At 43.8% G+C, this 25,496-nt stretch overlaps 1 protein-coding gene across 1 annotated transcript in view; it reads left to right on the top strand.

The window, feature by feature from the left end:
• Positions 1–282: 282 nt before the first annotated feature.
• zfhx4 (zinc finger homeobox 4) overlaps positions 283–25,496 on the top strand; it is a 78,873-nt gene continuing 53,659 nt past the window's right edge. The window contains exons 1-4 of the mRNA XM_079181405.1: positions 283–363; positions 20,069–22,592; positions 22,838–23,056; positions 23,531–23,825. Coding sequence (XP_079037531.1) covers positions 20,115–22,592; positions 22,838–23,056; positions 23,531–23,825 — 2,992 coding nt within the window. The 5' untranslated portion in view covers positions 283–363; positions 20,069–20,114. The remainder of the gene's footprint in view (positions 364–20,068; positions 22,593–22,837; positions 23,057–23,530; positions 23,826–25,496) is intronic.

Below are 25,496 nucleotides of genomic sequence, written 5' to 3'. Positions count from 1 at the left end.
CTCAACTTAATCAGCCATTTTTTTAAACAGGGCTAAAACGATAATAATTAGCAGAATAAAGACATATCGGATTTTCATTTCCTTTCCTCCGTTTCCCGACCCCCGTCCACAAGAGAAACTGCGAGGCAGCCCGTCGACACGTCGTTTCACCGCCACCGGAACCAAAATAAGGGATAGCTCTCTAAACGCTTGACATTTGTGGTTTTACCCCCTTTTCCCAATATAAAGTTGGAGGATTATTGTAATTTTCCCTTGTTTTTCCACCTTTTGATTGTCCAATTACGCAAGCCGCTGGATGTGACTGTTTTAAAAACCCGAGAGCAAAGCGAGAAGCGGAGGTGACGGCTTTGGAGGGGGAAGAAAGTAAGTTTTTTTTTCCTTTCCACCTCTCCCTTTAACTTTTATTGAGTAGTTTCGGGTGTGTGTTAAATTTAGGGGTCGGGTATCGATTATCTATCTCGCTGGTGGATCTTTGACATCGGGGCTGTTTGGATAACAGGTGTTGTGTGTTTTTAGTCCAGAATAAAGGCGGATATCGTGATGTTAGTGCAACTCCGGCGCTTTGACTATACAACGAGCGGCTGACAGGGTCGGAGGCGTTCTCACGCATGTGTCCGTGGTATTACAGTGGCATATCACGTCCATTCCTGCCTTTTTGCAAAGTTTATACCATTGTTACGGAGACTGTGTGGCAGACAGATGCATTGAATACTCCACGTTAGCTATAACGAGACGAGCGTTTCTTCCCGTTTGTGGCTTTGCAGTGCGGATGTGGTATTGCCTTTCCAGGAGTGCGATCCCCCGGACATGTCCGCTTTGAGCTTGTTTCCAGTCGAGGACTCCGGCTTGATGTCCCCCCCCCCCTCCTCCTCCCCACTCCCGACTCCTTATTTCTGTCCCCAACCATCAGATATTTCATTTGATGAGATAATGTGGATGCACCGCTGCGCTCAGCGCCAGTTTTTGAGCACATCGGGTTTCATGCACCTTCCAGGCATTCACGGCCGAAGTGACGATCCGTCTCCCGACACGATCCCCTTTCGTGTGCATAAGTGTATATAGTCAATAGTCGAAGTAATGCATTCTATTTCATGATCGTTTCAAAAGAAGTACGTTCGCCGATCAGTCGGCACATCTTTACCTGCTGCGCTCAAAAAGAAGTCTCACTTTACCGAGGCGTGGGTGGCTGCGTCGCCCAGGAGAGAGACCGATCGTTGGGCTGCTGATAGCACGGCGAGTCCCTTTAGAGCCAGCCGCCTCCCGTTTTTCTTTAGCACCGGCATGTGACACATCCGAATGTATCGAAAACTCATACGCTATTGTTATTTCTTTGATAGTAACACATTTGAATTTCCACCTTCCATCCCTAGTCTATAAGTTCCATTTTCCTCGGTCCCCATTCGCGTCGGTGGGTTTATAATTTCCTTAAATATATTCTGTCTTTAATTTCCAGAGACGCGGTTTGCAACATCTTCTTTAAGTTGTCGATTGGTGTTTGTATCAATTTAGTGGAAAAAAGAGCGCAGAGGTAGCAGTTGCCAGGTATTTTTTGCACCCTGATGGCAGTTTTTTTTAGGTAGGTAGACTGGGACGCGACAGTGACAGGGGGGGACATCGATCGCACAGGAGGAAAAAAACAAAACATCAGGGCCAAGGGGCCAGTCAGTCTCCAACCCGGGTATGTAACGGTGTAGTGAGTGTGTGTGCGTGGAGAGACTGAATACGCTCCAAATGAACGGTGTACAGGGTAGACGACCTTTTTACAGGACGGTGTATTTATACACGGCTTTTCTGGCTTTTTGATATGGAAGATTTCAAAGCAGTTTTTCCTAAATGTGTTATTCTTTATATTTGTTTGGATTATTGAATGCGTACATGTTTTTATATACAGACTGTAAGCCTACTTTTTAATCAAAATACGGGGTTTTCTATAGACTCTCCAACCGCACATACGGACCGTTATCACTGCGTTAATAATGAGAATGAATCAATTTTATTATTATTGTTATTATTATAATTTTTTTAGTATTATTACTGTATGTGGAGACGTTAGCTGATATTTAAATTTACAAACTAAATCCAATAACATTTCTGATTTCTATCAATTAATTGTGATTAAAATTTGATCAAGTTGACAGATTGCTAAAATATGAACAAAGGTGTTTTTTGGGGGGGACTGTGTGGATCTTCTTTTTAATCAGATTTAATTGTATCTGCATAAAATCCCTGAATTCATTACAAAAATGCAGCCTAGGCCTTATGATAAAAAAAATCTAAAAGTGAAATTATGAGAGGAGATGATCCTGTCTAATTGCAGAGAATTTCATCAGTTAATGACGGTATTGTCTCACTCTATAATAACACAATTGCTATGTTATTTTTCTTGTCTCGCAAATGAGAGAATTTCTGAGGTTTATGTTTGCATAAGCCCAGGCCCCTTGTTTTTGTTTTTCTGTGTGTGGTGTCTCAGTGCTATCAAAGGCTGGGTGTGTATATCTCTGCATGTTAGTTAAGCAGCTTGTAACGTTCATTTTACCCGTAGCAGTAGAGGGGAAGGATACAAAAACATATAGTGTGAAAGATGGGCTGACAGCCCTGGGAGGACAATAGCTGTTGGCTTGAAAATGCTCCTTGATTATTAAAAGCTAATGCATTTTCAGCATTGCAGCCTTCATTAAGGGTGCAGATAGAGGGGGGTGGGGGGTGGGGGGGGCGAGAGGGATGAGAGGTTACTGGGAGGAGGAGAGGATGGGAGAGGGGGAGAGAGAGGGAGACAGGGGCTGAGTCTGTCCTATAACTCCTGGGCCCAAGACACATGCAGCAAGAAGATTGGCTCGGGCCTCTCCTAGGGGTCGACAATGTGTCATTTCCACCCGGCTAGATTGCCCTCTGCCTATCTGATATTAATGTGCAAATCAATATTTCAGGGATTAAATTTCCCTTCTTCATTTTTTATGGTTTCTACCTCAATAAGTCTCCCGTCTAATAGAGGAGGCTGGATGATTTAGAAGCCTTTGCTGCAGAAAGGGAGAGGGAGAGAGAAAGAAAGAAATAGAGAGGAGCTTTGCAACAAGGCTATCGCTGCATTTTAATGTTCGTCTTCGTGGATCCCCCATAGGCCTTTAGTAAGGAGGGCTATATCGCTGCTTTACAGTGTAAAGACAGCCAATTTGGCTAAAAGGGCAGAAAGGGAAAATATGAGTCCGGTTGAATACTTAAGACGCTGTGGTAATCCGAGTAGCAGGTATTAGCGAAGGGGAGCTCCCCCCCCCCTCAAACACGCACACACACACACACAGAGTTACATCCAAACCTGCATTACCAGCCGTCACGCTTCAGCGAACAGTATAGCTTACCACAAGCTGGACTGCTATAACAATATATTTTTTGCTTCTTCTCTTTCTCCTCCACTTTTTGCCTTTTTTGCATAGAAGCCCATCGACAGAGATTTACTCTCCTGCGTAATAACATCTGGCGTATGTGTGCGATAGAAATGAATCACTCTGACACAATGACCTGTGTATGATTATTAGGGAAGGGAGGAGCATATTACCATAGTCATAATACTGCATCTCATTGATAGTCAACTAAATGAGCTTGGACCCTTTGACTCCCCATAGACATTCATTAAGGGACAGCGCACACAGAGGCGTCTGTCAGCCAATAGGTGTGTGTCTGTGTATGTGTGTTTATTTAATCCTCCTTCCTGTACCATCTGGTGCGTGTGTGTATGCATGTATACGTGCGTGTCCAGCAGCAGCATAGTGTGAATTTCCCCCCACTCAGCCCGCAACCCCCCCCCCCCATTCAGCCTTTTGCAGTAGAGTAGAGTAGACTGTTTTAACATACCCTTGATAGGGAGAGTGTCAGCGAGTGAAAACACGAAAAGAGAGGGAGAAAGAGACAGAGGAAGAGGCACAAAAGAGCTCTAATTGTAGCACGACCGCTTGGCTTCCTCCCTGATTCACGGCCATTACGATGTGAAAAGCACAACCGCCTGTCCTCCATTATCAAAACTGCAGGCCTACACACACTTTCACATCCATACACGCATACTGGGGCGAATCATTTTTGTCTCTTATCTATGGCTCAAATAACTGCTATCATTCTGGTCACCGGCTTTGTGGAGATTCAATATTGAACGTATCCAGCATTCTCCTCTTGGTGGTTGAATTTACAAAGCTGGATCATCATTTTTTGACTCTGATGGGCCAAGTTTTTTTCAGATCCTCTCTTTCACACTTCTTCCTCATGTTTATAATGGATAGTGTTTTATGCAACATGTATTATGCAACTGTTCAAAGCATGTAGTTTTTGATGCAAAGAGCCATCTAACAGCTGAATATTTTAGATGGATCAAGGTGGGATATTCTCTTTATGGTTATGTAGTGTGTGTGAGAGTGTGTGTGTGTGTGTGTGTGTGTGTGTGTGTGTTTGTGTGAGGGGTGACGGTCTGCAGTAGTAGTAGTGTCAAGGTCTCCTGCCTCAGCGAGGCCTGTAGGGGGAGAAGCTAAGAAGTCCGCAACAGCTCAGCATTATGTCTCAGAGAGGGGGGCTTCCTTTGTCAGCCCTGGGGCACCACCGCTAACACACACTTTCTCTCTATCACACACACTGAGCGAGAGGCGGAGGAGGGTTAAAGACTTGGAACGAGATCAAGCCCCTTCGTAGCTCCCAGGGAGGGTACTTGTGAATATTCGAGTTTTAGTGTAATTAGCACTTAATTATATTAACATATGCAAATTGTCAGGCGGAGAGCTTGTACCGCCGGTGGGTATCGGCTGTGATACAAGTGACTCTATTGTACCACCACGGCAGAAAAAAGAATAATGGGTGTGTGTAAGGCAACCAGCCAGCAGCCAGCCCCCCGTGCTAGCACATAACCAGCTATATAGCTCATTTAAATCTCTGGCTGGCCGCTTTGCCAAATTTCATTAGTCGCCATGACGACCTGGCTAATTGTGCTGACTAATGTCCCCTGATCGGTCGTCAGTCAGGATGGGGGTGCATCCTCCGCCACCCCCCCCCCCCCCCCCCCCCCCCTCCCATCCAAAAAAAAAACATGAGAGGGGTAGAGGGAGAGAGAGAGGCCCGGCTGTCCAGATTAGACCAGCACACAATGACTCCTATTTACACACGTTCCGCTTGTACGAGCATTTGCATATTCAAAAATACTCTGCCATCTTTCCTTGTCGGGCCCAGTGTGTGTGTTTGCATGTGCACTCGTGCATTGGCCAGGCTGTGCGCATGTGGCAGCAATGTGTCGGACGGGACGACAACAGTTCAGCTGTGTGTCGTGTGTGTCACATGTGTAACACACACTGCCGTCTGTGAAGCGAGACGGGGAGTGTGAGACTGGTATGGCCCTGTGTAGCGACATAGCTGAATTTGTTTTTGATTATTGTACAAGACTGATATTCTGGCAAAAGAACAGCTTGGGCCTAAACAGCAGGGACAAGGAGTTCTTCCTTTGAAACTTTCAGCCCTGCTTTTCATTCCATCCAAATATCTAATTACAACACATCTTTATAGCTACCCCCAACCAAGCAGCAGGACTTTCTTTTTTCAGGGGGAGGGTGGACAAACATTTAATTTTCTGTGCTTCCCGCTAGCCAAAGGTGGATAGAGATTGGGCCTAGTTGGTGCTACTAGTACTCGCATGCTAATCCTGTTTTTTGACAGGAATGTAAACTGATATAATTGCTTTTCAGAGGCAGGAACGGCGGTTTATACAAGTGTGAAAGCACGGGAAAGGGGATTAGCATTATTTTGCATAATGCTGGGCAGGCGCTGAATGGGGCATTGAACGCTTGACTGGGTGACAGAGATGAAAGAGAGATGAAATGCTCTACCCCTCTTCTCTCTCTCCCTCCCTCTCTCCCCTCCAGTCCCTCTCTCTCTGGCCGCTGTTGCCGGTAGAGGACTGTGTTTGCTGGAGAGGACACCGGAAACACCAGGCTGGTGTTTTTGGCTGTTCGGATGCCAGCAGATGGAAGCTGTCATGTGAGCCAATATTAATGATAATAGAGTAACTGTGGTAAACTTCTGGCTTCTTAAGCCTCCATATATATACTGAACTGCATCCCTAAAGCACTGGAGTGTGCAATTATGTAGTGGATGGATGTGGCTCAGGTAGCATTTACATGGAAGGAAGGGAGCGGCTTTCACGGATCAAATCAAACTACACCGTTCTTACATTTTCCTTTATTGAGATGTTTACTAAGGATTTGGTCGGATATCGTCTGGTTAGAGGGAGCTGTGGAATTGCAAGGCAGGTGCGTTTCATGTGAATGTCTGCGTGTGTGTGAGCTCTGCTGGTAGTGGTAGGTGGGGGCATAAGGGTGGTGACGCAGCTTAAAATTGCCACCGTGACTTCCATATGACCCGACTCGACTTTGTGAGTAATTTATGATCAACCGTCATCATTGCTATTGCATCTGGCGTATGGAAATTATCCAGGGTCGAGGGAGGGGCGCTGGGTTGGGTAGTGGAGAACATGAACGCCACAAAAGCCGGTGTGGCCTGTTTTTGTTGTCTCTCATTGGACAGGATCCTCTTTCTTTGACCTTTTGCACGCCTTCCCTCGCCTTTCATATGTTAATGCTCGCCAGACCCGAGGAGGAAACGTGCTGGAGCTGAGTGGAGGAGGACAAAGACTCCCTCTCTCTTTCTCTGCCTCCTTTCCACGCTATATCTCCTCTTTTCTTGCTTCTTCCCCTCTCAACAACTTGACAGACTTTGACATGAAAGGAAGTGAGTGCTTAGCGGATGGGAATGGTGGGGATGGTGTTCTCGCTGTGACCTGCACCACCTGTGAGGATCAAGTGCGCTGCAGCGATACTTGGTTATGTGTATGTGGAGTGTTATTTTGAGTGGCCCTTGTAGTGTGTATTGCAGATCGGTAATCGTTTGAGCCGTGCCACCGGTAGTGTTATAGCTCAGCTGGTTGAGGAGTGATGTGTTGCTTTTCGAGGGAATCGAGTCGAGTTGTCATACAGGGTCTGTATTTCTCCCTGTCTCTCTCCGCTCCACCAACTCGATGTTCTTACAACCAGTAAAGTACTGTCTCTGGTGGGGTAAAAGGATACTAATATAGTTACTCCAACCCTCCCTTAACATAATACTCCAGTGCACCACTGTTGAGCATGACGTGGTTTCGTGGCTCTTCTGGCTCTGTTATGGGAAGGGGGCATGTTATCTGTAGGAAATGTAATTTTTGTCCTCATTGAAATCGTTCATTATTGAGGGCCGTTATCTAAATGTTTTTGTTGCTGTTGGTCCTGCGCCAGTCAGGATTGCGTTACCCTCTCTCTCTCTCTCTCTCTCTCATGTCTCTATGTATGTCTCTCTCTCATCTCGCCAGGCCTTCATCAGTCTCTTAAGGGAAAAATAGAAAGAGGGGAATTTTTCTCTTCCCTCTGTGCTCCGTCCCGTTCTCAGGCTCTACTGCCTATTTTACATCAGCCATCTCATACAGGATATTAGCCATGGAAAAACATGGGTCTGGGTGTTTCATTTAGAATAATATGTTTATTCTTTTCATTTCAAAGTGGAAAGGGTGGGATGGGGAAGAACAATTGGGGCCGTGTGTTCGAAGACTCTTTCTGTTTGATCTGAGGTCCTGTGGGCCCTGGGGGTGGCTAGGATTCTCAGGTTTAGGTCAAATAAAATAGGCTGCTGACAAAATGAGGCCTCTCTCTTTCTCTCGTATTGTCTCCGTGACTTGCTTTCTCTGTGGATGACTGTTGTCTCTGTCTCATGTTCTCTGTTGCTTTCTGTCTAGTCTTTCATTTGCATCTCTGGACGTTCTTTTTTTTCTCTGTGGCATGGCCGTCAGGTAAAGAGGGGAGTAGATATCGCAAACAGGGATCGGGCTATCCTCACTGATATTCCTTTTACTTTGTTGTCCAAGCAATATGTAACTATACTTATTCTATTTATGTACATCAGTGTAGACTTAAAGCTGCAGCTACATTTCAGATTGTGACATTACCTGTCCTCTATACTCGTTGATGCAGTCACTATGAAGGACACTTGCTCAGCCCTCAGGTCCATGCGAGTGCCTCAACGTCCTCATCTTACAAATTCAACAAAGCATTCAGCAGGCTTTTGTTTTAGAAAGATGTGTCCCTCTTGTAGCTACCAACAAAATAATGCACAGTACAAAAGGTTATATGCCACATTTCATCGATTGCTCTCAGAAGTAATTTCATTGGTTTAAAAGCTGCCAAAGTAAAAACAAAACCAGAAAAAATATGCACATCTACCTCACCAAAAGAGAACTTAAAAAGACAAGCTCGGAGTTAACAAGAGGGAAAAAAGTTGATGAATGACTAAGTTTCTCCTTGTTTTAGCAAAGATACACCACAATAGCACAAGACGTCTCATGACAAATGATACATTCTCCCTCCTCGTTGGCCAAAGACAAAGGCGGGGATTGAAGAGGCAGAGAGCCCAGTCACAGGACAAATTCGCATTAATAGACCTTAAGGAAAACTGGAGCAGTAAGGAGAGAGTGATGCTGTATATCCATGGAAATTTAAAGAAATAAATCTTAGATAAGATGAGATACGTGTAGCAAATCACCCTTACTTTCTCTTTGGTTCAGGTATTTTATTTGTATGTGTGTCAGCATGTGCTCTTGCACATGCATGCATGTATTTCTTATCCGCGACATGATTGGCATGTAGTATTCCTGAAGGCAATAACATGTGGATATCAAGGCCATTGGCAGGGCTCGTCAGGGAATAAGTGGCTAATTAATTATGCATGACCGGGCTTAAACAAACAGTGTAATGAGACATGAGAAGAATTTACCAAAGAATTTAGTTGCATGGAGACCTCAGTTATTCTAATAATAATAATAACAATAATAATAAAAATAACTATTATTATTAATAGTATCAATATTATAGTAATATTAATAATCTCAATTCTTTGACTTCATTAGCCGGATGGAAATGTATATTCAATAATAATAAAAAATTAGATTACCTAAATTCCCACTCATATGTCCACAACAAATATGAATACTTCTCAGGACCATTTCGTAACTACAGCGATACAGTATTAAAAAACTGAACCTTACTTTTTCCAATGTAGTCTCAGTTTGATCTAATACAGGCAAGCAAGCATGTGTCTCCACAACTCCCACAAAGAGACTCTTGCCAACATTATTACTCCCAAACTCTGCTTCTTTTTTTCTGACCTGGCACCAATCATGGAATAATCTTTAATTATTTGCTTTTTGAAAGAAAGAAAAAAAGAATAAGACTCCCTTTTTTCTGTGACAGTAAAGAAGAAGAGCAGAGCGGTTGCAGGAATGTTCTTGTATATGAAATTGTAGGTATTAACTGGGCCGGTTTTGTCAGCGGTTTCACTGATGTATCAGCTCTCTGCCCCTAGACTAAATACAGAAGGGAGTTTTGCCGTGTTTAATCCCAGTTTAGATGGGAAGATATAGCAAGGCATTGGAGGAGTTGTTAAAAAAGCAAAGTATGGCTGAAGAATGGAACTCTTCCTTAACACAATCCCCTAAACAAGTGTCAAGATGTGGTGATGGATGGTCTTGTGTTCATTTTGGCTCGTCGGAGTCACTCATCCTTATACTTTTTTGCAATGTAAAAGTAGCGGCAGAGATTTTGTTAAAAAACTAGACTGTACAGGGATTGCTTGCCCCTTCAGGTTATAAGTATAATTAAAAAAAATACACTATATCAGTTTAAATGTGCCTTCGCAGTGCCGCAAGTATAATCTGTGAGTCTATGTGTGTGTTTTAGAGAAATAGAAAAAGAGAGATATTGCTGACTCTGGTCCTCTGCTGCCTTGTCATTGACCTCCACAGTCCCATGGTTTTCACAATAAGGGCAATGCAACACATATATACAGCTAAAAAAAGAGAAAGACAGCTAAGAAAGAAACCTTCATTTAGATGCTTTTATTTTTTTATTTTACAAGTTAGATCTCAATATGTTATTTTGTCACTTACATCTAATTGTGGTTATTTCCTGCAGCGAATGTTAAGGTAATGGGTCCATTTCATCTTGGTTCCCTCTCAGCGGGCTGTCGCTGAATTTGTGTGACACGCTGTTTATTTGATAAAAGAATATTATGGTGCTAATCTAAAACCATGCTAATTACATCTGACAGTTGTTTGTTTGTAGTGAAATCCAATTAAAATGTACACTTTTCAACTCAATTGCTCATCCCCCTTGTTCTCTGTCTTCCCTCCCATGGTAACTAGTAAAAGAGCGTATGATGGCATAAAAAAACAACTGCGCTTTCCTGGTGGTTTTTGTGAGAAGAGGGCAAACTCGCAACAGCTGTCAGAAAAAGGGAGTTTGTTTAAAAAGCAAATGGCTTTGGTCTAAAGTTCATTTGGAGACCTCTCTAATTAAATAGAGAGCCAAAAGCTTAAGTTAATTAGTAATTCCCGGGGTCCAGAAATTAGACCTGTCACGAGCATTCGAGCTCTTGGAAAGCCGAAAGGTATGTGTGCGTTTGTGTTTAGCGTGTTTTTCCACAAATCCCTTATGTCTGCTCTCATCTCTGAACACAAGTGTGCCTAATTTTGTTTTCATCTGTGCTTTTTGTTATGCAAGGCCCACACATTTTTCCTGTTGAAATGCTCAAGACATTAATAGTCTTTTTGTGGCGTGTCAGAGAAGTGCTTCGGAGATGTTTAAGTGAGGGGCACATAGCTTGTGGCGTCAGTCAGGATACCTGCCCTATGATTATGTTTATGAAGATAATAACAGGGCTAGGGTCCCGCCGAGCAACGTCTTCAGAAAACAGTGGGGGTTTGAACTTTAAACTTTATTGTTATCCCTGGAGAAGGAATGGAAGGTTCGGTCGCCATGTCGGTGACATTTCTGCACAGTAAGCAAGGTGTCTCTGTGTCCTAACTATTAAATGTAAAAGCAGATGTTCTCTTCTCTTTTCTTCTGTCCTCCTCTTGTACTTTACAGTGTAATTGGACAGATAAGCACAGGTTAAGCAAACATAAATCAGCTGACTTTAACACAACCGAGAGACAAGATGTCCCTGTCTGTTTAGACCATAATAGAGTAATAACTAGCATTTGAGACAGCCAGCAACCACACTGCTGTGGTGTAATGCATTGACTTATATGCTCTGTCCTATCACTAGCTGTACTTCTGGCATGTTTCTTGGTCACTTGATATAGATAGACATCTTTCACCAAATAGGGTAATATTTGTGACATTTTTTTTCCTTTCCTAAAAAGGAATGAATGTTAGGCAACAAGTAAACGGAGTTGCTACATTAGTTTGTAATGCTTAATAATAGGTTCCAAATTATCAGCAGGACTTACTTGCTCTTGCAAAACTGATGTCAGTGCTGGAAAAGTACTACATGCTTTTAATTTCCGACTGCTGTGCCTGTGACAAGGCAAGTATTTTAAGAAAATATCGTGCTATTTTTGAGGCCTAGAATAAGCTACGCGCACAAGTTGTTTCACAAGCGTCACAGTTATCATAGCTTAAAAAAAAGCAAAGAATCGGAGGCTCAGGGTAGTTGATACAGTATAACCAGCCATTTATATTTGCCAGGTTGATGTGAAATGCCTGCGTCAGAGACTGCTCTCTGTGTCTGTCTGTGAGTGTGTGCTATCCTTGACTGACGTGGACAATGTTTGCCTAACCTCTTCTGCGCTGCACCACCACGGCCTTGTCAATTTAAGTGTGTGTGTGTGTGTGTGTGTGTGTGTGTGTGTGTGTGTGTGTGTGTGTGTATGTGAGAGAGAGACAGAGAGAGAGAGAGAGAGAGAGAGAGTCAAGCAATGGTAGCTTTCATTTTTCATGTTCTCAGCAGTATTTTTTTCTAAACAAACCTGCTGAGAGGCAGACTGAGAAAAAGAGAGGGGTCTGAATCAACACAAATGAGTGATATATATATACATATATATATATATATATATATATTTTTCCTATGGTGATATATAAATGTGTGCATCTACACACCCCAATAGAAAACACTTTGTCAGAGACCAGATATTTTTTTCAGGCTTTGTATTTAGCGGGATTATTAATTCCACTTGGCAAATAATCCCACCCGGCCACCCCCTTGGACTTGCTATGTTATTGCAAAGAGGAGGTGTTTGTGTGTGCATGGTCTCATGCTTTTGCCTCATCCAAAGGATAAGGCTGTGATTTATGTAACAGCTAAGCCCTTTCATATTGTGTATGTTGTACCTTACAACAGCACGATGAGCAGGCTAGATTAATATTTATTTAGCACAGGCAAATCAAGGATTAAGCAGTCATCATTTTAGCACTAATCCATGTCTCTGGTGAGATGCAGAGACAAAGAGAGGCAGATTAGTAAACGCACAACTCTACAACACCACAATTAGTTGGTGACTTGCTCTCCACAGCTGTGCAGATGAAAAGATGGACGGTAGATGTGCAACACGTGCACAAACACACACTCAAAGTTTTGCTTACTTACCTACCGTTGCCACTGTTAGTCTGTCTCTCCCTGACTCTTCACTTCTCCTTCTCACCATCGTCTCTCTTATTAAAGAATCCCACATTGAAATTAGCAGTGGCTTGTCTGATTCACTCATCTGACGTAAATGTGTCTCATGATCTTTCCACTGTCTGAACACACATGCACACTCACACACACCATGACACACACACACACACACACACACACACACAGACACAGACACAGACTGACACACATGCAAGAGCAATGAATACTTCTTTCTTAGCTCCAACCACGTGGGAGAAGGATAGTTTGCTTATACTGTGTGAGTCTCTGGGTGTGCGAGTGTGCGTGTGTGTGTTTGGAGTTACTTGGGAGTCTGTAAATAAAATTACATTCTTTACTAATTGAGTTAAACTGCTTTGCTGGAAGATGTGGCAAAAAAAAAAGAAAAAAAAGATGAAAGCTCCCTGTGTATGTTTTTTGTTTGTACATTGCAAGGTCCGTGTGTGTGAATTTGAATGTGTACAGTGGTAATCTAATTAGCCCTTAGCACTCAGGTGGTAACCAACAGGGATGCTGTGTGTGTATCACTGTTTGCTAGTTCTGTCCTCAAGCTTTAGCGCAGGCAAAGCGTTAAAGTAGCCTTGAAAACCAGATAATCAGGAGCTGGAGTTGCGATAAAAAAATAGGGTGTGTGTATAAGTGCATTTTTCTGTGTGTGTTGTCTGTAGGGGGCAACCCCTCACACGGGGAGCAACAACAAGGAACAGCAAAGGGGCCAAAAAGAGCATTGGAGAGCTGGTGCAGTGGAGTGAGGGGTGATTTTGGGAGGGCACGGGGGGTCCAAACCAGATGTGAAGGCGATTGAGAGAAAATAAAAAGAAGAGAGATAAATAAAAAGAATGGACAGACAAGTCGTGCTGCGATAGAGAAAGACAGGGAGAAGCACAGAGAGAGAGAATGGCATCCTCAGTTCCCCTTTGCCCTCCTTCCTCTCTCTCACCCGGCCACTGAATGTTAATGGCTTTTCTGCCTCACCCCCCTATACGCACACACATATACACCCCCCCCCCCCCCCCCCCCCCCCCTCCAAACCCTCCCCATGGACACTGGTGCTTTGTTTGTGGCAGTGCTTCTATTCTTTCAAACTTAATTACCTTCTTGCCTTTTGTGGCGTCAGGGGCTGGAAGTTTTGCTCTGTGGCAGTGGAGGTCGTCACACATTCTTTGGCGGTGCTTTCCCTTAATCTGGGGGGAGGTGGTGGGGGTAAAGAGAGCGAGGGGAAGAGTCTAGAGAGTGGAGCTTCTACCAGCATGCACTTCTAAGGTGGTTGTAGTGCCCCCCCCCCGTGCACGCGTACGCACGCGTGCACGGTCATAATAGTCAGGGCATAGGCTGCCCTTTGTTTGTGCGGTTCATTTCCAATCAACCCTAATTAACTAGAGAGTGTTTCCAGATTGCCGGCAAAAGAAAAATCCCCATTTTTTTTCACTCCCCTTGGTCTTTTCTGTTTTGAGTTTGAGGAAGGGGAAGGGGAGTAAAAATAATGGAGGCATTAGCTATGTAGATTGGCTTTGCCTTTGATGCTGGAAAAAATCTTTAGCAAGGGCAGCAATTGGTGACTGCGACCCAGCAGTGTCTGACTGTTTATTTTCATGTTTCAGTTTGAGTTTAGTTTGAAATATTGCCTCTTCAAAGGCATGAGACTTGTGCATATATTTAGACTGGACTGTGTAAGCCCAAAGTCCATTTGTAAAAATGTTAAAGCCAGTCAAAGTTGTCTTTAATCCATTAAACGTTGTCTCTACAAAACTATACAAGCAGCAGATAAACACGGACATTGACCTGGGATACACATACAAAGCATTATGAAAAAAACTCTTTAACAGAAATACATTTAACCAGGCTCTAAACTCAACAGGATGTCCTAGAGTCTTTGAGGTTGTTGCCTCTAAGCAGTGAATAGAGGACATGATAGATGTTTTCAACTCATCCTGCTTTACGTTTGGATAGGGGCTGGTGTAATCTGATCCTAAATCAGATTTTGGGACCCATCTGTGGCTTGAGTGATATGATTCTCTTGTTGCTCTGAGGGAGAAGAAAAGACAAACATGGCCCCTGGGTTCACTATTTGTTCTTACCTGGTCAACAAGTTTGTTTTTACATACTTGACTATTTTTGTATCCTATGACGCTCTCATCTCACATGTTGCTGATTATTTCCAGGGTCACCAAGATATATTCTTTTTCTCTAACAATGAAATATCAGGTAAGCACCTGAGGGCAGTTGGGTGTGTGTTACCTGAGCAACCAATGAGACCAATTTACTTGTCATCAACCTGAGGGATAGAACCTGCATACCTACTCTTGAAAAAGAAAAAAAAGGCCACTTCCGTCCTCTACATTTCTCCTCATTATCCTGGTTCCCGCTCCTCCACGAAACGTTTCGCTCCATTCTTTGCTTCCTTTTACAATCCAAGATCATTGCTGATGTAGGCGTAATTTTGATTTTGATTTGCTAAAAGGCATTTTTTTTTAGCAGAGTAGGTAATTTGTCGAACAAGATTCCTGTGCTAAATAGAGTGGGGCTTGCTTTAGGTGTCTGGGCCGCGCCTTGCAATAATGATAAGGTGTCTTTTGGTAATGAAGGCCTTTGGTTGCAAGGGAGACACAGGGAAGAGGACAGTGGGACAGAAAAGGGTGTAGGTGGTATCAGGGAGATCTAGTGCATCTAGGGTCTAATATTACACCTCCAGGCAACAAACCAGACAAAAACAAGAAATCCCTCTGTGAGATTAAGAAGTAAAGAAGACCAAAAACACTTGGTCACGCAAAAGCCCTCCCCCTCTCATCCTTTTGCAATTTTCTCCCTCTGTCCTCCCTTTTAAGACTTTAAACAGAGAGCATTAGGCCCTCCTCTGTGATTGTCTGCATGTGTTTATATGTGTTTGTGCACGCATGCATCAGCGCTCTTTGATGGCAGCCGAAGCTCCTCTCACATTGTGAAGAAGGAGATAATTCCCCTCCTCCTTCATCCATTTCGTTTTTTCATCCCTCCATTTCTGCATGGCAACAAATAAACAGGTCTAATTAGACCAGAGTAGGCCTATTCATGGCACTGACAGTGGGAGATGGATGCAGGGGCTTTCACAGTGCCCTTCGCCTTTGTCTTTGACTAACGCTTGGTGACATTTTGATAGAAGATTTGGTGTTAGACTGAGGGGCCACATGCCGAGACAGGGATGACCTTCGAGGAGACCTCAAGGAATGGACACATAGCCATAGTCTCACGCTGTCTTCTGACTTTGTTGTTTGACTTAACAAGCTTTCATGGGTCACCTTAAAGCTTAAGTCTGGACTTAATTTCATTAGTTAGTGGCTGTGCTCGCATATGTATCCTAACATTTTGACAAGCAGAGAGGAAAAAAACGTTTGAGACCACATCCCAAAGCACAGATCTGCCTAATTCCAGTGTTTACAGATCTTGTAAATATTCGCAGCAGTATTAACAGCGCCGTCTGCCCTTGCATTAGGATATCGGACAGCTAGTGATGAAGAATTTGAACCTAAAAGATCCCTGTGTAAACAAAGACGGCAGTGTGGCGACACTGCAATTACAGGTTTGGCATTTAACAGGCTGCATCTGTGGCTAATGCGTGATAGTCAGACAGGAGGACAAAAGCAGGAGGAGACCCTGACATCACCAGAAGCTCAGTAACTCAGGTTTGCACTGTGGACATGTTGCTGTAACACTTTGTGTATTATCAGCACATTTATTACAACTGAACATGGGGCCACAACAAAGGAGGTTTTGGCCTTCATGGTAGCTTTTGTAAGATACAGGATCCAACTCCTATGAAAACCGGAAGTGCTTTTAACCGAGTCAGAGAGAGGAGAAAAGTTGGATAACATGAGGAAGAAAAGTGGAGAAATCCCCCGCTTTAGACTGCCTCTGTCTCTCAGGGAGCTACTGAAAAGCAGATGGAGCAGAGAGGAGGGGAGGGGGGAGAAAAACAATGGGCCAAAGAGTCTCTTGGTCCCTTTCTCCCATCAGAACTAGCAGTGTCCAAACCAGGCATTCCTGGGCTATTATTTGCCTTTCACTGGATCTGATCTGCCACTTTAATTACCTCAGTGTATGTGTGTGTTTGTGTATGTGTGTGTTTGTATGAGCCTGTGTCCGTGTGCATGTGTGTGAAAGCAAGGGGACATGCTTAATTAAAAAACAGAGGTAGGAGCGGCTGAGGCCGTATCTTTTGTTCTTCTTTTAAAAGAAGGGAACTGTTTCTGCAGTCTGGAAAAACCTATCGCTCTCTTTCAAATGAAAGTAGTGTGGTTGGTTAGCAGAGCGAAGGAAGCCAGTGGGGGAGAGATAGAGAGAGAGGAAGGTTTCCTAGCTAGCAGTAACATGATCTGTCTTAAAAGAAGCAGGAGTGGGCACTACTGTGGTGAAAGGTGCGAAGCCTGGGGAGTGGGGCAAAACGAAGCAAGGCAGGTATTTATTCTAGAGACAAATGTCAGGTAATCAGCTGATTACAAGTTATTATACTGATCTGTACAAGTGTCAAGATTGTGGCTTCAATTAAAATCAGTGATAAAAAAAATAATGGACAGTTACGTTATTGTTGGCAGGCAGCACACATGTAAACAGCTGCTAACCTGCTAGCATTAGGGGTGATATCTCAGTGCCAAGTGCTTAACACATTGGTTTATCCATAAGACATAATTCCATACTTAAAGTGTTAGGAGATGCATAATTCATAAACCTCAGTGTTTTATGTCCGAGCTACAATTCAAAGGGGTTGCTCCCCAATCATATAAGCAGTGAAATGACACCACTGACAAGTAGTAAATCCTGTCGTATGTGTCGCATTAGCTCTCAAACCCACTGCTTCTGAACAGCTTTACCCTCAATCACATTAAAGACAAACCTTGGTAAGAGGGACACTGGTGGAAAACTGAAATATGTATGGTTGACTGCAGGAAAAAGCCCTCTGTGTTGTTTTGGTGCTGAGGTGAGCGTAATGAAGGATTTATAGTAAAAAGCTAACTGAGCTGTAGTGTAAGTGGATGTGGCAAAACCTTTATCTTCTTTATTTTTTCCTACAGCCAAAGTCATCTTGTTTTCTTCATCTGCCAAACAGACTGCACAGATATATCAAAAATTGAGAAAATTGTGGTGAAACAGGCTCAGTATGTGTGTGTTAATACCATGCATTCTTGTGGCATGACACATATTTGGCCTGTTTCAACTCCTTGCTTGCATCTAGAACACAGAGCAAATTGCTGCTAATTTCTTTGCAATTACAAGTGTGAGTTAACCTGTTGACAGATGTGTTTGTGTTGTTTGTGTATAGGGGTGTAGAAAACCATCGTTGCTATCTTCAGGATCTGTGCCTAAAAATCGAATTAGATTTTAGTGCATCAGGACAGTGAAGATAAATATTGGTCACAGAAATGTACAAGATTTACTACACACATTTTCAAGTTAAAAACTTTTGGCGGACAATTTTGCACTCCATTAAAATGGTTATAAAAATGTGAAAAGAACTAGAACTACTCTTTACCCTGCCTGACTGTACATACCTACCTTATGAGGCGACTTTGTCATGTACACGTCACAGGTCTACCTCCGGCCTTTTGCCATATCCATGCTGAGCAGATAAGCAGTGGAATTCATTTTCTGCTCCTTGGGAATTTTTCTTTAATCTTCCGAATAGAGAGACAGAAACTGAGTGAGACACAGAGAGAGAAAAAACACATAATTTAGCCCTTTTAATCTATCACTAGTCCCCATGGAATCATCTCTGGGATATGGCAGATTAGACGTGATTATAGCGCGTGCACACACACATGCACCCACAAACATACTCACACACATGTTTGATTTCATTCCTCACGCTTTTACTGTCCCTCCCACTGGCTTTGTTTGCCATGGATTGTTGCAGATTAATCCTCTAATTGCTTTGTAGCTTTGTTGTGAGAGAGAGGGAGTGTAGAAAAAGAGAGGGAGAATTAAGCAGCAGGTGGATTGGGTTAAAGGTTGACATGGCTCTTTAAAGCTTTCTTTTAATGCCAGCTCATTTACACGCAAGCATTTGAAAGGCGCTGGTACTGTATCAAGTGAAAAAAACTGGCATGCACAACTAGTTAATTTGTTGCATTTAGCTGAGCAAGAAAGCAGTTTCTTCTACGTAGCATTGAAGCTTCAGTTCTCAAGCTTATAGTCTGTTTTTCTTTTTCTCCCCATTTTGCTTGGTCTCAGTTGTTTTTTCTTGTTCTATTTAGGTGATGGGAAATTATGCCTATGATTACAAAATTAAATGACTGTGAGTTTGTGGGCTTAGGAGGCTTTTTTTGTACAATGTGTGCATCCATTTGTGTGTGCCTTTGCGTTCGCATTCGTGCCTTGTTGTGAAAAGCCAAGAGATTAAAGTAGTGAGGGGTTGAGAGATGGGCAGCCACCCAGGATTGATAACATCTCACTGGTATTCCAAACATCATTCTTCATGGAAGCTCATTCTCTTTCTCCCTCTCCCTATCTCTCCCTCTCCCTCTCCCTATCTCTCTCTCTCTCTCTCTCTCTCTCTTTCTCTCTATAGCTCCTATGTTAAAAGATATACATATTATTAATGTAAATACTCTTACTTATTCTTTCATTTCCACCAATGTCTAGGAAATGAGTTCTAACTTTCCTTAACTGCATGACATTATCTAGTTTCATACTCGCCTTGTCCACAGAAAGTCATACCTTCAGGGCATTAATAGGTTTATAAGTGTTCCCTAATTAGCCTGACTGACTGGTGAGAACATGCCAAGACTGACGCCTCTAACTCCAACTCACCCTTCCTCTTAGAGGACTACACTAACTGTTCTGCTTATACTTTATTTGATAGATTTCAAGATTGATAATCTTGATTGATAAGTGTTAGCTCTGTGTTAGTTGATTTGTCCACAACTTGAGAATATGCAACGCTAGCTGGTTTTAGCCTGATATCATAATGTTTTAACATAGCATTGGCACAAACAGGACAAAACAGAGGCGAAACTGCTTCCAGCGTTGTACAGTGGTATGTCGATCAAAGAGTCTATTTACTAGACAATTGAGTTATTCCTATAAACTTCCCTACTGCCGGCTGTCGTGAAAGCTACGTCATTCATTTATTTACCTTGTTTCCAAGCTCTGGTTCCTGGGGCCAATAAGAGATGAAACTTTTGTTCAGGATGTTGTTGTTTTTTCCTGTGGCAAGTAATCTCAGTATGCCAGTTATAAGACAAAGATGCAAGCAGGAGCAGTTAATATTGTTTTTCTCCTCTTTTTAAAAGTTGTCATGGTGCTAGCTACTTCATTTTTTTCTGGTAGGTGGTAGCCTATACAGAGATAGATGACTGTCATGATGTTTTGTTGCATATGCGATATTGAAGTCACCAACCTGTGCTAGAGAAATCAATCTGATTCAAATGAGGCTGGCAACAACACAGTTAGTACTAGGTCGAATGTCGGGTGAGAGTGAGTTGGAGTTAATTGCAACAAAGTTAACGGTGATTTGGAATTAGCCAATATTATCTGCTGTTGAACACCATTTACTAAATCCCTGTTGTCTTTCCCAACTCAGGTCCCTGTTAGGCTGGATGAGATGAGATCCCTATGTAGTGGTCGTCATGGCAACTTGTGACTCTCCCCCTATGGTGTCATCACGGCAGCAGGAACATGGTGGCCAGAGGCTGGACGCTGCTGCTGAGGACAACTCCGTCATTGCCATGGAGACCAGTGTCGCCAACAGCAACAACGCCAACAACAACCAATTGTCGCCTGCTGCCATTGGAGAGCCAGAGAATGGCCTTGGAGAGCCTGCTGTGAGCCCGCTGAGGTCCTCTTCTACCCCCACCAATGTCAGTGCAACCACCGACCCTGTACCTGAACAGAGTCGGAGAGAAAGCTTTACTACCGGTAACAAAGGGAGTGTTACCGGGACTTTACCAGGAGGAGGAGGAGCAGCTTTGGGTTCGGACTGTTCTGCCCCTGCCACATCTCCTGTGGCACCGGCAAAGGAGATCCCCTGCAACGAATGTTCTAGTTCCTTCTCCAGTTTACAAAAATACATGGAGCACCACTGCCCCAACGCCCGTCTGCCTACCACTGGAGGTCATGAGGAGGGTGAGGAGGTTGAAGGGATGCTAGGGGAGGAGAGTGAAGATGAAGGAGAGCGTGAGGTGGGTTCTGCAGAAGTAGGGGAAATGAACAGCGAGATGGAAGAAGATAGTGATGTGGAGAACCTGAGCGGCGAGATCATCTACCAGCCCGATGGCTCTGCCTTCATCCTGGAGGATGCCAAAGAGCAGTGTGGCAACCAGGGGGGGCACTCTGGGCCTCTCGAATTCAGGGGCCTGTTGTCCCCCCAGACCTTCCCCAATGCCCAGGTCAGCAGTGGACAGAGTGGCCTGAGCCCAGGGGGAGAGCGGTTGGAGCAGCCCACTGCACCCATGTCCTTCTACCCCCAGATCATCAATACTTTCCACATCGCTTCATCCCTGGGGAACAACCCTCTAGTGGCCGACCACCCCTCCTTCCCAAATACCTCAGCTGGAGGGCTGGCGGGCACTGGTCCCGTGTTGCACAGTTTTCGTGTCTATGACCTCCGCCACAAGAATGACAAAGACTATCTGAAGGCGGATGGTGCAGCCAAAAACTCCTGTGTGTCCAAAGATGTCCCCAACAATGTGGACTTGTCCAAGTTTGAGGGCTGTGTGGCCGATGGGCGGCGGAAGCCTGTGCTGATGTGTTTCCTGTGCAAGCTGTCTTTTGGCTACAGCCGTTCCTTTGTGACACATGCTGTCCATGACCACCGTATGACCCTGAATGATCAGGAGCAGAAGCTGCTGAGCAACAAGCACGTCTCTGCCATCATCCAGGGCATCGGCAAGGACAAAGAACCTCTTATAAGCTTTCTGGAACCAAAAAACCCCCCCAACTCTGTGCTACCCCAATTTCCCACACCTGCCAACTTCCTAGGGCCAGACACGGGGCTCCACGGCTTGTGGAACGCTTTCCACAGTAGTGGGGAGAGTACCGATTCCCTTCAGGCAGGTTTTGCCTTCCTGAAGGGTAGTGCCAGCAGCTTCTCCAATGACCAAATCCCCAGAACCCAAACCATGCCAAAGGCTGAGACCAACCCAAACCTCGGGGGAGGGGCTGGTGCCCACAGAACCCCCAGCGGGAGTTCTGCTGCTGCCACTGTTGGCAACCTGGTAGGTCAGAACTCTGATAGTGACTGCAGGGGCCACGTTAGGGACACATGCACTTTGCAACCCAATGGGCCGGACCTGAGCCAGTACCCGCATGTCAAGCGTGAGCCCAGTGCAGCTGGAGGAGAAAGTCCAGAGCAGGATGAGGATGCTTACTCCAATGGTGGTGGAGTAGAAATGGAGGCAGATGAGGAGGAGGAACAGACCATGGCGATGGAAGGCCAGCGGGCTGACAGCACCAGTAGCAAAGATTTCCCTATCTTAAACCAAAGTATTTCCCCCCTTTCCAACAGTGTGCTAAAGTTAAACAGTGACAGCAAAGGCCCTGCATCCACCTCCTCTTCCTTCCTGCCTGCTTGTGAGAAGCTGGAGATGGAGAAGAGCTGCCTGTCCACAGCCCTGGCAGCAGCCAGAGAGCGGGAGAGCAGCAACGACTCAACCATTGAAGCTCTGACAGGACAGGATGGGTCGTCGCCATCCTTCCACCCCCTTGACATGATGATGTTGCGCAGAGATGATGAGAGTCCTGGACCTCTGCATCAACACACAGGAAATCCCAGCATGCCTGGAACTCCAGGGACACCTGGTACCCCTGGTCCAGGTGAAGGGTCCCCAGGTAGTGGGGTGGAGTGCCCCAAGTGTGACACGGTCTTGGGATCTTCACGGTCTCTGGGAGGGCATATGACAATGATGCATTCACGGAACTCCTGCAAGACGCTGAAGTGTCCCAAGTGTAACTGGCACTACAAGTACCAGCAGACGCTGGACGCCCACATGAAGGAGAAACATCCAGAGTCTGGTGGATCATGTGCGTACTGCCGCACAGGACAGCCTCACCCTCGTTTAGCCAGAGGCGAAAGCTATACCTGTGGATACAAGCCTTTCCGCTGTGAGGTCTGTCTATCTTATTTTTATTTCTATGGACTTCTGTTTATACTCGTCTTTAAAAAAATTTCAATTTACCATAATTTTGTTTTTAATTGGATAAGCCAACTTCGATCCTTGATTTAACAAAAACGAATCACTCTGTTTTGTGGACATATGCTAATAGAAACAGTATACCATAATTCTTTGCAATATATATGCAATATACAACCATAGTATGCATATCATACCCTGTATTAATTCTTCCCTTTTAGGTATGCAACTACTCAACCACCACCAAAGGCAACCTAAGCATCCACATGCAGTCAGACAAGCATTTGAACAACGTACAAACGATCCAGAACGGTGGCACCGAGGTACAATACAACCACAACCATACCCATGCCAATCCTGTACCCAGTGCCAGCCTCGGTGGAGGCTGCGGTGCACCCTCGCCATCAAAGCCCAAACAGAAGCCCACTTGGCGCTGTGAGGTAATGAAACAACAGTGTCATTGTAGCGCTGTGGTAGCTACATACCAATTTGCTTCTTTCAATGTCTAAACAATAAGCCAGTTATTTCCATTAGCGTCGCTATGTCTATTATTTTTCTTGGGCACATCATCTGATTTCTAGTTAATATAATACAGAATTGTTCACACATTCTAGCATTATCTCCAAATATTGTAGAACCAAAATAAATTCATCATTAGGACTGCATTACTAAAATGCTTGCATCTTATGTTTTTCTGTGGATTAGATATTAAGATTTTGCTGTTGTTTTTGCTTTAGTTGTTTTCAATGCCCATTTTGAATGTAATATAATATGTAGTATATTTGTGTTTTAATGACATTTAATTATATAGTGAATTATAATTTTATTTGAAGTGTAAAACAATGCTTTGATGAAGAAACTAGCATAGTCAGACGCCCTTAAAAGTAAAATGTATCCCATCTTGCTTTCAACAGGTGTGTGACTATGAGACCAATGTTGCACGGAACTTGCGAATCCATATGACTAGCGAGAAACACATGCACAACATGATGCTGCTGCAGCAGAACATGAAGCAGATCCAACACAGCCTCCATATGGGCCTGGCCCCAGCTGAGGCAGAGCTCTACCAATACTACCTGGCTCAAAACATGGGCCTGGCAGGTGTAAAACTGGAGAGTCCAGCAGGCAGCAGTGGCCCAGAAGCTCAGATGATGATTAACCCGTTCCAGCTAGATCCTGCAACCGCAGCAGCTCTTGGATCTGGTCTAGGTGAGTGATACCAGAATTGAAATTAAATATTAGTTTTACCTCATAATCAATTAAAACGTTCTTTATTTCTGCTGAGGGTGAGACAAATTATTTGGCTTTTTGATTTATTTGCCCTCAAGCTTCTTTTTTTTAAAAGTTTCTTCTGCTCAACTTTCACTGTCATTTCTATGTGTTTTGTCTCATATATCTGATGCCATCTGGGTATTCTCCGCGCCTTTCCTTTGTTGCTCTTCATTTTTCTTCATTCCCTCTAACCTTTTCTTTTTCTGCTCCCATCCTTTTTACCTTGCCCCCCTCTCCACACCCTCTTCTCTTTTTCTCTCCCTCATATCTCTGCTCTCATATTGTCCCTCTGTCATTGTCTCCTTTCTTTGACCCTTCTCACTGATTAAAAAATGATTATGAGAAGCCACATGAGAATTATTCTTAATCTTTCATTTGTAATTTTCTTAAGTCAGCCTAATCCCTCCCCATACACAGCCCACCCCACCTTTGCTCACCCTGGAGAGGACTCACACTCATATACACACACTCTCACACAGCAGGAAGCGGATTCCCGTAGGAGTGAGAGAGATTTAACAATGACCCTGTAGTGTTACACACCCACTCCCTCTTCTAGTGTGGAGGTCACAGCCCAGCCAGCAGATGTACTCTCAGTGAATTACACTGATAACAGACAGCTCCCCATAGTGAGCACAGCTGTACATAGGTTTAGATGGTGTGAGCAGGATATTTATTAATTCAACTCAAACAAACATGCACACATACATGAAGGATGAATATACATGGTGACATGCATAGACACTATTTAGATAGACACATTTTGAATTCCATCTTACATTTAACATCTCATTCAGGTAAACGTTTTTTTTAAACCAGCACACACCGCCACACAAACACTCATCTGGTCATCCACTAATTGGGGGATTACACTGTGAAAAAAGCAGAAAAGAAAAAAAGAAAGTCAAATGATTCATAATTGTTAGATCCTCTGTGCTCCCAAACACAGTGTTGAGATATTATCTGAAAAATGACATGATTAGCTTTGGTAGCATGCATCGAGAGACAATGAAGGGATCAAACGAAAGAGTTAATTACATTTCTATGAATGGCAGATTTCTTTTTTTTTCAGGGTGGGCGGGCAGAAGAAAGAGAAAACTTGTACAATGCATTGATCAGCTTTTCAAATCTCTGCGTGGATGTGAGAAAAGCCTGGAGCCCTAAAACCGTTGTCCCACCATTGCTGAGCGCAGTAATTAAAGCTACCTGATGAGCGAGTTAGCAAGTTGAAAAGGATGATTGTAATTGATCCTGATTCAATCCTATTAGGGTTTTTTTTATAGACGAGACTTTGTAAGGAGCCCTAGCCCTCTGTGAGGCTTTATTTTATCAAATCCTTTTGTGTGAGAGAGGCCTGCATCGAGGACTCACTTTTCTCTCCACACTTAATTTCATTAAAAGAGCTTTTTTCTCTTTTTCTCTCTCTTTTATCCCTCCCTATGCATGCCAGCCTTTCATTTTCATCCGAGCTTTGTCTTTCTGTCATACCTCTTTGTTTTTTTTGTATCAATCTTCTTTCTGTACATACTGCCTGCCTTCTATCTGACATATTATACTTCTATGCTTCCATGTATGTAATCCTTATGAGATCCCTAGGTTTTAAACACCTTT

The sequence above is a fragment of the Pholis gunnellus genome, assembly GCF_910591455.1.
Source record: "Pholis gunnellus genome assembly, chromosome: 20".
In the NCBI taxonomy this organism is placed as follows: domain Eukaryota; kingdom Metazoa; phylum Chordata; class Actinopteri; order Perciformes; family Pholidae; genus Pholis; species Pholis gunnellus.
The sequence above is the reverse complement of the archived record's forward strand: the minus strand, read 5'-3'. Positions and strand labels throughout refer to the sequence as shown.